Genomic DNA, 13,653 nt, shown 5'->3' on the forward strand with positions numbered 1-13,653 from the left:
AAACTGCAATAACCTTGATGAGCGTTTTTATTCTTACAGTTAATGTTTTTGGGTTTTTTTTTTTAAGTTATTTTTTTTTGTCATTATTGTTCTTACAGTTTGGGGGTTTTGCTTTTGTTTTTTTTTTGTTCTGTTTTGTTATATGGTATTCCCCAGAAGCAGTTTGGATGTAGGAATGGTGAAGGCAAATTCATTGATTCTAGGTTGAGGTTTTGCCAATCACAAGGGGACAAAATAGTTAATAACACTGGCAAGTTTCAGGGTAGTGGGATCCAGGATGGGTAGCAAAGGGAGACATGGCAGACATGATTATCCATCCCTCTTTTTCCATGTGAATTGAATCACCATTTTATCCACATGTTGGGCAGCAGTGCAGTAAGGGAAGGTGGACCCAACTCAAGCAGTGAATCACAATTAGTTTAAACCAATTCTGGTAGTCATATTCCTGTATACCAGTGGTTTAGGGGTGGATATGTGACCTAGCTCTAGCCAAAGGGACAAAGAGATATGAAGGAAAGTTTTCCCTTAGACAAAGATGCACAATATAAACATTTTTTTTCTTCCCTTTAGATGTGGCAGCCATTTTATAACCATGAGGGGACAAAATGAGGTCAAAGCCTAAATAATGAGGAAATGAAATAATCAGGGAACCTGGGTCATCAATGACATTATTAATGATAGGAGGGTTATCATCACTCTCTTCTGAAATTTCTCCTTTGTCTTCTCAGAAACTACATTCTCCTTTATTACCACTGCTGGTTTTTACTTGAAAATTACTTCTTTTCTACTTCTCTCTGTGGAGTTTAGTCACGGACCTCTCCTTTGCTTTTCTTTTTTCCCCTAGTAATTTTCAACAGAGAAAATGTGTTAAAGAGTATATATATTCCACATTATTTTTATTTTTTTGGCTGTACCTGTAGCACATGGAAGTTCCCAGGCTAGGGATTGAACCTGTGCCACAGCAGTGACCCAAGCTGCTGCAGTGACAAAGCTGTATTCTTAACCTGCTGTGCCACAAGAGAACTCCTATTTCATATTATTTATACTTTGAAAATTCTTTTTTCATATTTTAAAAACAGCTTTACTGAGCTATAATCATCATACCATGCACCTACTTAGAGTGCAATTTAGTCTACCCATGGAATTGTGAAACCATAATCAGAATCAATTCTAGAAATTTTTCCTCACCCCTAAAAGAAACCCTCTACCTATTAGCAGTCACTCTCCATTTCCTTTAGCCCTGGGAAGCCAATACACTACTTTCTGTCTCTGCAGATTTACCTGTTCTGTGAGCTCTATCATGACTGGGACTTGTATTGTTCACCACTAATTCCAGTACCTAGGAAACTGGCTGGCACATGGGATTTCAATCAATACTTGTTCAATAATGAACAAAACAGAATAGGTCCCTGCTCTCTTAGAGTTTACATTCTAACAGAGGAGATCAATAAATAAAACACCTAAATTTTAACTATTGCATAGACCAGAATGCACTATAACAGAAGATACTGAGATATTTAATAGTTGAATTAGAGGCTTATCAGAGATGAGCTGACATTTATGGTGAAACCTCAATGAATGGGAAGCAAATAGATATATGGAAAGGAAATTCCCAACAAAGAGAAGGGCAAGTAAAGTCTTAGAGGCTATAAAGTGCTCAGCAAGTTTCAGGAAAGTGTGACTACAGAATACTAAAGCCAGAGAGTAAGTGGTGGAAAGGTAGTCAGGGACCAGATTATGGAGGCCTTGCTAGGGAAGAGTAAGAAGTTTATATTTAACTCCAAGTGAACCTACATTTCTTCTAAGTTGTATGATGTATTCCTTGAGTAGATCCTTACTATTCAAACCGTGCTTCCGACCTGCAGCAGCTGCATCACCTCTTAGCTTGTTAAAATTTCAGAATCCGAGGCACCATCCAGAACTGAAAGAGAGTCTATGCTTTTAACAAGATTCCCCAGTTAACTTATATGCACACTAAAGCTTGAGCAACACTAGAAAATGGATTGGAGGTTAGAAAGAGTAGAAGAGAAACACTTAGATATGTTGGTCCAAATCCAGCTATGTTAAAGAGAAAGGCTTGCATGAGAGTGATAGCAGAATTGTCTGTTTAGATCTTCTGCCCATTTTTTGATGGGGCAAAAAAGACATACGGATGGCTAAAAAACACATGAAAAGATGTCAACATCACTCATTATTAGAGAAATGCAAATCAAAATTACTATGAGGTATCACCTTACACCTGCCAGAATGGCCATCAACAAAATGTCTACAAAGAATAAGTGCTGGAGAGGGTGTGGAGAAAAAGGAACCCTATTTCAGTTGGTGGGAATGTAAATTGGTACAACCACTGTGGAAAACAGTATGTAGGTTCCTCTGAAACTAAAAACAGAACTACCATTTGATCCAGCAATCCCACTCCTGGGCATCTATCCAGAGAAAACCATGACTTGAAAAGACACATGTACTCCAATGTTCACTGAAGCACTATTTGCAATAGCCAAAACATGGAAACAACTTAAATGTCCCCTGACAGAGGAGTGGATAAAGAAGAAGTGGTACATATACACAATAGAACATTACTCAGCCATTAAAAGGAAAGAAATAACAAGAAATAACGGCATTTGTAGCAACATGGACGGACCTAGAAATTATGCTAAGTGAAATCAGACAATGAGACACCAATATCAAGTGCTATCACTGACATGTGGAATCTAAAACAAGGATACAATGCACTTCTTTGCAGAATAGATACTGACTTGCACACTTTGAAAAACTTAGGGTTTCCAAATGAGACATGTTAGGGTATAGGGAGATGCACTGAGGGTTTGGGATGGACATGCTATTAATTTTTTTTTGTCTTTGCTAGGGCTGCACCTGGTGCACCTGGAGGGTCCCAGGCTAGGGGTCCAGTCAGAGCTGTAGCTGCCCGCCTTCACCAGAGCCATAGCAATGTGGGATCCAAGTCGCATCTGCGACCTACACCACAGCTCACGGCAACGCTGGATCCTTAACCCACCCAGTGAGGCCAGGGATCGAACCCACCTCCTCATGGTTCCTAGTCATATTTGTTAAACACTTAGCCATGACGGCAACTCTGATGCTATAAAATTTGGTTGTGATGATTGTTATACACATATAAATGTAATAAAATTCATTAAGTATTAAAAAAAAAGTGATAGCAGAAGAGATAAGACTTTCTTAGTGTATGTCTCCAGTGACAAGCGGCTCAAGACTCTTAGCCAGCTAAATAGAGATTTCAGTAGGCAGGTAGCCACATGAACCTGGATTTCTGATAAATCTGTGGGTCTATTAGGTATCCTGCTTGAGTTTCAAGTGTTGTTTTTTATTCCACAAATGTTTGCAAGCTGTCATCTTTATGGAAAATAAGACATCTTTCTGAAGGTTTTCCAAAACCTCCACTTCCACTTTTACTAGATATCTTTTTTTCCTTTTTTACTAGATATCTTTCATCAAGTCTTTATTAACCCCATCACAGGAAATGTTCTGAACTTTTTAAAATTCAAGGCCCATGGCTGCTCAAATGTCCTTCTCCACAGCCCCTTGGATTCCAGACACTTCTGTCTTAACTGAGGTTAAGGTTATTAGCCAGAGACAGCCTCTAAGCGTCTCCAGTCTCTATGTGCAAAGTAATTCTGTATTCTTAAAAAAGGATCTTTAAGCTAGAAAAAAGTTAATGGGAATGAAGACATAAACAAGTTCCAAGTGGGGGAGACTGCCTAGAGTTCCCCATTCCTAAACCAAGAGGAAGAGGTTTCTTGCCTTAGCACTTCGTTAATAAGGAGCATAGCTGAATATCAATTTAATGCTCTTCCCTGTATCTTGTCTCAGTAAGTGTAGTTTAATCGCTAAAGTTTGTTACAATTATTTTCAAAGGTAAGAGAGCATTTTTCTTTCTTTTTCTTCTTTTAGGCATAGGGAGTAGTAAAAATCCATATGGTTTCAATTCTCAGTGCTGGTAACCCAGAGAATACCAGAACACCAGAATATCCCTGAAGTGGTTCCAGGATCCTGACTTTTTTGGTTAAATTCACGAAACGGGGAAAAATGAGCAGTAAAGAAGCATAATTAACATTTTCAAAGGCATTATTCTATCCATACTTGACTGTTCCCCTCATAATGAATTTATTTCATCTGTATGAAACACTAAGTTAATAACAAACTCTCAGAACTTGGAGGAAAAAAGTCCCTTTCAAGAAAACCTTATAGCCAATGCCGTCAGGAGAAGCTGATTAAAGAAATAAAGCGGAAGGTGTGTTGGGGGCGGGGGAGTTGCCTTGGAGCCAAGATAGGTCAGGATCAGAGAGGTCAAGGCTGAGCAAGGTCTGCACCGGACCGGCCTCCTGGGGTGGCCTCGGCCCCCGGGGCAGAGACGCTGGGAGGAAAGGATAGGTCTCGGTGGCCTCCAGGTGCGAGCCGCGTGAGTAGGCTGCCTGGGCGTCTCCTCCCCTTTCGGGACGTGCGTCCAGGGCGCACTCCGGGTCCCGCTCCTCCCCGCCCGCGGGGGGGGGGGGAAGGGGGACAGGGGGCCGTTCTCCCCGGCTATAAAGGGCCCTGGGCCTCCGCAGCTCGCCTCGGCTTGTCCGGGCGACCTCCGGCTCCGCCCTCGCCGCCTTACTCCCAGCCGGAGCTCCAGTCTCCGCTCAGGCTCCACTCGACACTCTCTGGCCTCGGCTACTCGGGCTGCGGCGGAAGATGGCGGCTTCAGCTGGTGCCCCGGCTCCCGCCGAAAGCTCTGAGGAGGCGCTGGCCTCTGCCCTGGCCGACGTGCCCGAACTGGCCCGACTTCTAGAGACCGACCCGTACCTGAAGCCCTACGCTCCGAACTTCCAGCGCAGGTACCTGACCCCCTCGGGGCTCTTCCCCCTCCCCCGCCCCACTCCTCAAAGCCCAACAGCCCACTTTCCCCGCGCCCGCTGGGGCCGCCCCTTGGCTTGAGGGAGTGCGGGCCCCGCCCCTTGCCGGCTCCACCCACTTCGGCCCCGCCCCCGACCTTCTGAGCTCGGCTGGGGTGGAGTCAGGTAATTGGGTTCTAAGGCTTCCGGAGTTGTGGGATGATGACGCTGGCCGCCTGACTAGAAGTGCAAGCGCTGAATAAACTTTCCTCATCCCTCTCCCCTCCCTTCATATCAGCGGTTTTGCGCCATTATGTGTGTGCTTTGGCTCCCAGTACATGTTTCCTTAGGTGCTATGCGGAGTGAGGCAGTGACATTGCAGGTTATCTGACCCTTCCATTCCCCAGAATGGTCCTCTGAATTAGTCTCTGCATAACATCTGGCCTGTGTAATAGTGCTTTTAAAACTTTCTGGCTTATTTAATAGCAAATTTTGTGGGTTTCTATCCAATAGGGTTCTTTCAGGCAGCTTGTCTTGTTAATATTCCGCCTCTCAGAGAAGATTAAGCATATCTTGGTCACTTTTTTTTAACCCCCTTGGGACAACACTGACAAGTGAATGAGTAAACGTGTGGCAGCGTCTCCACGTTTGGCACTGTCATCCTGAAGAGGGAGAAAGACGACGAAAGCCATACTTCTAGAGGCAGATTTAGTATGCTTTGGTTTTAGCTTGACCTCTATCATGATGTAGTAAATTAGTTTGCCAGAATTATGTTGCTAGGATAATACTTCTAGTAGTCAGCTTAACTTAAAAGGTATAGTTTTGAAGACTAAAATGGTTCTTAATACTAGTTATAGTAGTTATGTTTGTGAGATAAGCACATTGTTGTTTAATTGTTTCTGGCCTTTTAGCAGAGTCACTTGAAAACGACCATGGCAACAGAATATATCTGGTCACATTTTCAGGTAATAGAAAACTTGTAGCTTGTTGCTGGCAAGAAGCAGCACTGCAGGTAATGAAATGCGGTAGATTGGAAGTTTGGGGAAAAAAAAACCAACTTGGATTTGTGACCTGGTGTTGTCCCTACTGCCTGCTCTCAATTCAGCAATTGTTAAGGGACAGAGTTGACAACAGCATCTCATTCCAGAGCTTGACTATCCTAATGCATGAGCCCTCTTCAAAGGAGTCACCTTGAGCTGTTGCTTAATCAGATGTTGGGCCTTTATATAAGCTATTCTTGGAGCAGCCTTGTGAAATTGCCTTCAGTGTTTACAATATATGCTTTCAAAGAAATTTAGTGTATAATCTTCATTGTTCGAGATTGGATTTGATTTATAAATTGTCCCAAAATTTTAGAGCAAAAGATGGTGGTGAGAATTTTTTGATGTGCTTATTAATGATGACACTAATCATTGTATGCTTTGTAAAATGACACCTAATACGTTTCTAAAAGAAGAGTTGTGGAAATGTTTTGTCTATGTTTCCCCTCCTTTTGTTTTAAAAAAATGATCACAAGTAGACAAATAATCCCTTAAGTGTTCCTTTCATGTAATTCACTTCGACTCCATTAGGACTGAAGCAGTTTTTTATTTTATTTTTTTATTTTTTTTTTTTATTTTCCCACTGTACAGCAAGGGGGTCAGGTTATCCTCACATGTATACATTACAATTACATTTTTCCCCCAGCCTTTCTTCTGTTGCAACATGAGTATCTAGACAAAGTTCTCAATGCTATTCAGCAGGATCTCCTTGTAAATCTATTCTAAGTTGTGTCTGATAAGCCCAAGCTCCCGATCCCTCCCACTCCCTCCCCCTCCCATCAGGCCGCCACAAGTCTCTTCTCCAAGTCCATGATTTTCTTTTCTAAGGAGATGTTCATTTGTGCTGGATATTAGATTCCAGTTATAAGTGATATCATATGGTATTTGTCTTTGTCTTTCTGGCTCATTTCACTCAGGATGAGATTCTCTAGCTCCATCCATGTTGCTGCAAATGGCATTATGTCATTCTTTTTTATGGCTGAGTAGTATTCCATTGTGTATATATACCAGTTCTTCCAAATCCAATCCTCTGTCGATGGACATTTGGGTTGTTTCCATGTCCTGGCTATTGTGAATAGTGCTGCAATGAACATGCAGGTGCATGTGTCTCTTTTAAGTAGAGTTTTGTCTGGATAGATGCCCAAGAGTGGGATTGCGGGGTCATATGGAAGTTCTATGTATAGATTTCTAAGGTATCTCCAAACTGTTCTCCATAGTGGTTGCACTAGTTTACATTCCCACCAACAGTGCAGGAGGGTTCCCTTTTGTCCACAGCCCCTCCAGCACTTGTTATTTGTGGATTTATTAATGATGGCCATTCTGACTGGTGTGAGGTGGTATCTCATGGTAGTTTTGATTTGCATTTCTCTTATAACCAGCGATGTTGAGCATTTTTTTCATGTGTTTGTTGGCCATTGACGCAGTTTTGATCCTCTTCATGGTTTGTCAAAATTAATGAGAGACTCAAAGGCCAGAGTAAGGAAGTGAGGGCAATGCAATGTTCTTGATGAAAAGGCTGGTCCAGTGGGTCCTTGTGCTTCACTCTGGCCTGGATTCTACTTCTGGCCTTGGTTCTTAGTAATTGCTGTTTTCCAGCACACATGTTCCATTTAGGCATAGCAAATAGTAATTTGGCATTTGTCAGCAGTAACTTTTACTGTGAACATTTGAAGAATAAAAGAATTTTTCCTTCGTAAAATTTGGCCCTGGTTACTTTTCCTTTATTCTTTTCATTTCTAATGACCCACTTGGTCAGTGTGTCTTTGGCATAGCACAGATATACAACCAGTCAAGCATAGGTGGAAAGTATGCTTCCTCCAGAGTTCCCGTAGTGGCACAGCAGAAACGAATCTGACTAGGAACCATGAGGTTGTAGGTTCAATCCCTGGCCTCGCTCAATGGGTTAAGGTGTACACCATGAGCTGTGGTGTACCTGGTGGACATGGCTGGATCCTGCATTGCTGTGGCTGTGGTGTAGACTGGTAGCCATACTTCCCATTCGATCCCTTGCCTGGGAACCTCCATATGCCGCAGATGTGGTCCTAAAAAGCAAAAAAAAAAAAAAAAAAGTATGCTTACTAAGGAGTGAGGAAAATTTAGGGTACAAATAACGAGAGTGCAATGCTGATAGAGGAGGCAGCTTCTTATTGATGGACTGTCTTATTCTTCCCCAACCAGTGTGTCTTCATTAGAAATTCCGTTATGTACATTTGTTCTTGTTTACCTTTTCTGTAACTATAATACTATTGAATCAAGTGTGAGAGTTAGTGAATTACTCTATGCCATAAAATAAATATTAGTATATTAGTGTGTGACAGACCCTATGATGTCTCATTGCTTATCTCCAGGATAGGATTTTCCTCCTGCCTTTCCTGCTTTTTTCATCTGTTATTTATACTGCAGTTAGTTGCTATGATCATAATTCCAACATTGTAGTGTTTTAAAACAACATTTAATTGTCCCCATGTTACGTGCCAACGTGAGTCAGGCTTTCCTCATGGCAGACACTCAAGGATCTAGGCTGATGAAGCCTTCATTTTGAAATACACTTCTATAGTGTCAGTGGCAAGGAACAAGAACATGTTTGAACTATGCACTGTTTCTTACAGCTTTTGCTTAGCAATCAGCCACTTCTGCTGATATATTTATGGGCCAGTGTAAGTCAAATGTGACTTTTCAACCATGTGGGTGAAGCAGCAAACTAACATTTGTGAACAGCAGGAGAAACAGCACAGTTGCAGTAACACTTGCTTATACTCTGTTTGAAGTTTGTATAGTAACTTTTAGATCAGTAGAGTATTTAATGTAATCCTCATAATAAAGCCACAAGGTAGGAAGGGTGGGCATTTTTGTTTTTCCTGTTTTTCAAATGAAGAACCTGAGATTTGGTCAAGTGGCTAGTTTAAGTTCACATGGCTTGCTACAGCTGAGATTAATCTTTCTTTACTAAAACTGTTTTAACAGGTTCACAAATAATGACTTTTTGTAATTTAGTGGATACCCCTTTCCTTCTCTTTACCTCTAGCACTGGATATTTTGGACCTCTTCTTGGATCCTTGAAGTCATGATACTACATAGCTCTTGCTTTTCTTCCATGATCTCTACTGGTTTCTCCTCAGCCTCGTTATGATCATTTAATAAGAGATTCTCAGGGCTTTTCCCCAGGAAAGAGAATACATAAAAGAATACATACATTCTTCCATTATGTATTTCTATTTTATATACATACTTTCCCTAGGCATGCTCATCCATCACATGAATTCCATCTATGTACTGAGACTGCCCATATCTATCTTCACCCTAAATCTCTCTCTTGGTCTTAATCTCCTGGTCTCATTTATAAATATTCATTTTGATGTAAGTATAAAACTCAATGTGGAAAAAACTGAATTTAGGGTTCTTCATTCCAAAACTGATGTCATTTTATGCCTTATCTCAGTGTGTAGTATCCTCATCTACTAACAACTCAAGCCTAAAACTTAAGAATTATCCTTAATTATCTCTTTTCCCCTTCTTCTTATCTCCAAGTCTAGTCAATGGTAGCTCCTAACTACTTTTCAGGTATCTGCCACTCTGTATTCTTACTGCCAGCCTCTTACTCAAGTTGCTAGCACATTTAGCCTGGTTTACAAAAACATTCTCACAGTTGTTCCCCCCTTTTAAATCTTCCCAACAATTCCCCTGGCTCTTAAGGTATAGTGTCGTCTCTTTCCCATGACCTACAAGATTCTCTATTATCTGATCCCTGTCTACCTTTTTAGCCTCATCTTTAGACCTTCCTCTCACTCTGTACCATCTAATCAGAAGGGGGATAAATATAAAGAAGTAGCTGGGATGTCTGGGGGCTGTTGTATAAGGGGCAGTAAAATATCACTAGAGTAAATTGGAAAGATGATATCTATTTTACACCTGTACTCCTTTCTTAAATATTGAAGATTTTCATTTCTTATTTTGTGTAGGCTCGTTAAGAAGTTAGAAGCATAGATGGATCTCTGAGTAAAGGGCAAGAGAGATTGAGAACCAGAAACATTTTCTGATCTTTATCAGAAGAGTGACTTTTTTAACTCAGTAGAAAAGAATTAATAAGGGGAGTTATTTCTATATTTAATTTTTATTAATGGAAAATACATTTCCTCTACCCCATAAAATAAATCTTTACCAAATGTTCAAAGAATATACATTTGAAGTATGCCAGCATATTATCATGTCGTGGATGCCACATGTTTTGGTCTAGCTGTGGGCCCAGCTATGATTTTGTACATGATATTTCTTGTACTTGATGCATACTTTGTTTCTGCCTTATGAGTGACTATACATGCTTCAGGACACAGCTTAGAGGTATATTAAACACCTTCCCTGAGTTCTTCCCATCCTTTAACCTTCTTCCCACCTCTTAGTTACAACCTTAAAAACCCATATTGTAAGGGTGATCTTCTACTGTAATGTGGTTATCTTTCTGCTTTTTTGTATCTCCTGCTCGATTATTTGCTCCTGTGGATGGGCATTTTGTCTTTATTGTTTGCTCACTGTTATTTTCTCAGTCTGTAAAACAGTACCTGGCTTATTTGAATGATCACATGTAGTATTTGAATGAGAAAATGGCTGAATGAATGTCTTCTGACTCTGTTTTTCTCTTTTCTCCATCAGTAAGTCTCAGGTCAGCTCACCTTAAGCTAAAATTGTTAGGGATGCTAGGCTGGATGGACAGAAAAGAAAGGGTGGTTACCAGGAGTTATGTGTGGTTATCTGGGGCAGGGGAATGTATGTTCAAGTAAAAAGCTAAAAATAACGAGAGAAAATAAAGAAATTTGTTATTAATTAGATATTTCCATACTCCACAGAGACAAAAGATTTAATCACTGAAAGAATATTCAGTTTGAAGAGTGCCTGAGGTCAGATTGCATGCTCAAGAATGGGAAGAGAGGTTTTTATGAGCCTAAGTGTGTTAAGTATCAAAATTGCAGTGAACATCTCCATTTTGTTAGAAATAAAGATAGCTTTTTACACTGGTATCTAATCAGAATTAGAAAGTAGTTTAGATTTGGTGTATCAGCAACCACACCAAACACTGGTTCTCACAGTACAGAAATTTTATGTTAGAACTGAATGGTTCACTTTTTCCAGGGCCTGGCCTAGTTGTAAACTCTGAAGAAAATCAAATGTCAGTGATTCTAGAAGACAAAGAAGAATTTGAAGGTTACAGGTTGTATCTGGCCTGCTCTTCTGTACTAGTAGTGGACTTAATTGCCTTTTGCAGCTGACGTCTAAGCTAACCCTAGAGTCACTGCTGATTTCTTTACAGTGATGGGCAAGAGGCTCTGTCTTCCTCTCTTTTTCACAGTGCCTTAAAATGACTCCATGGAGCATTTGGTATAGTTTAGATTCTGGCGCCTGCTACACCATTTCCTGAGAAATGACTGTATGTGGTAACTTTTTGGAGGATTCGGTTTAGCTCCCATCAGGCTGGCCCTAGTTAGTCAGTGAGATGACAACAGTCTCTGTGAAATGTGCTGTAGTTAGTTGTAGATTGCTAAACATATCATGCTGCTGTTATTGAAAAGTATACATTAAACCTCAATTATGCATTTATAGATTTTAAAGGAAAACATGAAAGTGTTTTCATTGGAGAGAATTGCTTCTACCAGATACCTTTCATTCTAAAGTATTTTTATTGTCTTACTGAAGAGTGGATTCTCTTCTAGTAGTGATGTCTGCTCATCAATAGATGCTCATTACTGATTAGAATCCAGGGTTTCTTTGTGCTTAATATGCAAAATCAGCCTTATTCTGTTTTATGTTTGGGATAACAAGAACCCAGTGCATTGACAGAAGGCAAAAGTCCACATTAAACATACATTGTGATACATTCATTAATTTATTATACTCTTGACATTAAGTTGTGACTAACCTGATTGATTTTTGATGTTTAAGAGATCAATATAATTTAGATCCTAAATTTAGTTTTTTTAGATGTAAAATGTGAAAAAAAAAATATATGTGGCTGAGTGTCCATGTTGCTAAGAACAGGAGCAAGATGAAGTTCGAATTTTAGCTGTCGTAAATGCTAAATAGAATTGAATTTGTGGGTGAATTAGTCAACCTCTGTAACCCTGTTTCTTCCTTGGTAAGATATAGATTAGTGGGGGTGAGGATGAGGATTATATATATGAAGATGCTCAGTAAGTAATAATAATCATTTAATAACCATAATATTATTAGCAAACTAACTTTTCATCTTAAATATTTGGCAGAATATTATTTTCAAAAGATTTTATTATTGTTTAGCTTCTTTAATCCTGTGTTCTGAACTCAACCATCAGATAAATAACCTGACCAGAAGTTCCCCACAACTCTTCATTTTTACTGTTTAATGGCATTTTTATTTTAAGGAGTTCCTTCTCTTTCCTGGTAGTGCAATTGTGTGAATGAGGTGAGGAGGTGGTAATTTTAATCATAATCTAATAGAAAAAGAAAAGAATATGTTTCAACTTTGATCCTTAATTTGGAGAGGAAATGATAAGGCAAATTGCCGGTTTACTGTAGGCTGAAGGCAAGATGAGTTCTGGGACATAATGAGCACAAAGCTCCCTTTATTGAGAGAGGTAAATGCCAGCCTGCAGAAACTCAAAATCACTCTTTTCTTGATCTTCCTTTTCTGTCTTTTCTCTTCTTTCATCTGACTGCTAAGTGTTCATATTCTGGGGCATCAAACAGCTGCAGGGATTTTCTTCCTTCTGAACTCTGGATGGTTGGAGGAATGGTCATATTGAATTAACTAATAGCAGGAATGACTTTGAAAGTAAGAGGAAGAAATATGTGTACAATCATAGTTTGAAAGTTTGCAAATAAAAGAATCATCTAGGGGCGTCTGAACAAATGATTTATTTATGAGGAAAAATTTTAAATCCTATGTCTTTCCTCATCTTTTTTTCCTCTCTTATTTAATGATTTTAGTTATTTTCTATATGCTTCATTTTGCAGTAAGATGCAGAAAACAAAGGTATGGAATATTCATGTGTGTTTTAGTAGATCCTCTGAAAGATAAATTGTAATTAGTTTCTGGGTATGTGCTTCAGGTCTGTAATCTAGAATGTGATAATCATAAAGCAAATCTGCAAATATATTTCTTGTGTAGGTAACCTTAATGTTTTCCACATATTTAGCAAGTGAGAACTATTTGTTCTAGTAATAATTGAATTTCTTCTGCTAAATTTGTTACTCTATATCATCAATATAATTTATTTTTATTTTCATAAATGATAAGCACCTAGACACAGGTTGTATTTAACTGTGAATAGCTGCCATTATACAGTTATGTTCTCTAATACAGAACATGATAAAATCGGTTTCATGTTTAGGTTGGATATAACAGAAACTGAACACACCCCCAAAGAAGAGATCATCTCACAAACTCTGTGTTATGGAAATAGATGTTTGTATTTCTCACAAAGAAAGTGAAAGTGAGGGGTCTGGGCCTTAGCATTGACTCACCATTTATCTTTCAGCTGTACTGTCCTTAACATATGGTCTTTATTCTGATGCTTAGAAAATGGCTGCACACATCTAGGGCCCATATCTGTCTTCCTAGCAGGAGTGTGAGCTGCCTCGCTATGTCCATTTTAGCCAAGCATCTATCAGTTAACCTGTAAACTCCATCTAGTTTACAAATTATTGGCCAGAACTGTCCCATGGCATGGTCATCCTTAGCTGAAAGTGAGCCTGCATAATCAAAGCTTTCAATTGCACACATTATCTTCTTG

General features: G+C 39.6%; 1 protein-coding gene across 3 annotated transcripts in view; it reads left to right on the forward strand.

The window, feature by feature from the left end:
• The first annotated feature begins 4,317 nt into the window (after positions 1-4,317).
• GBE1 (1,4-alpha-glucan branching enzyme 1) overlaps positions 4,318-13,653 on the forward strand; it is a 275,071-nt gene continuing 265,735 nt past the window's right edge. The window contains exon 1 of one of the 3 annotated variants that reach the window (XM_047794429.1): positions 4,318-4,856. In XM_047794429.1, coding sequence (XP_047650385.1) covers positions 4,714-4,856 — 143 coding nt within the window. In that variant the 5' untranslated portion in view covers positions 4,318-4,713. The remainder of the gene's footprint in view (positions 4,857-13,653) is intronic. The other 2 variants (XM_047794412.1, XM_047794422.1) reach the window with 2 other exon arrangements.

The sequence above is a fragment of the Phacochoerus africanus genome, chromosome 1 (assembly GCF_016906955.1).
Source record: "Phacochoerus africanus isolate WHEZ1 chromosome 1, ROS_Pafr_v1, whole genome shotgun sequence".
Classification (NCBI taxonomy): Eukaryota; Metazoa; Chordata; class Mammalia; order Artiodactyla; family Suidae; genus Phacochoerus; species Phacochoerus africanus.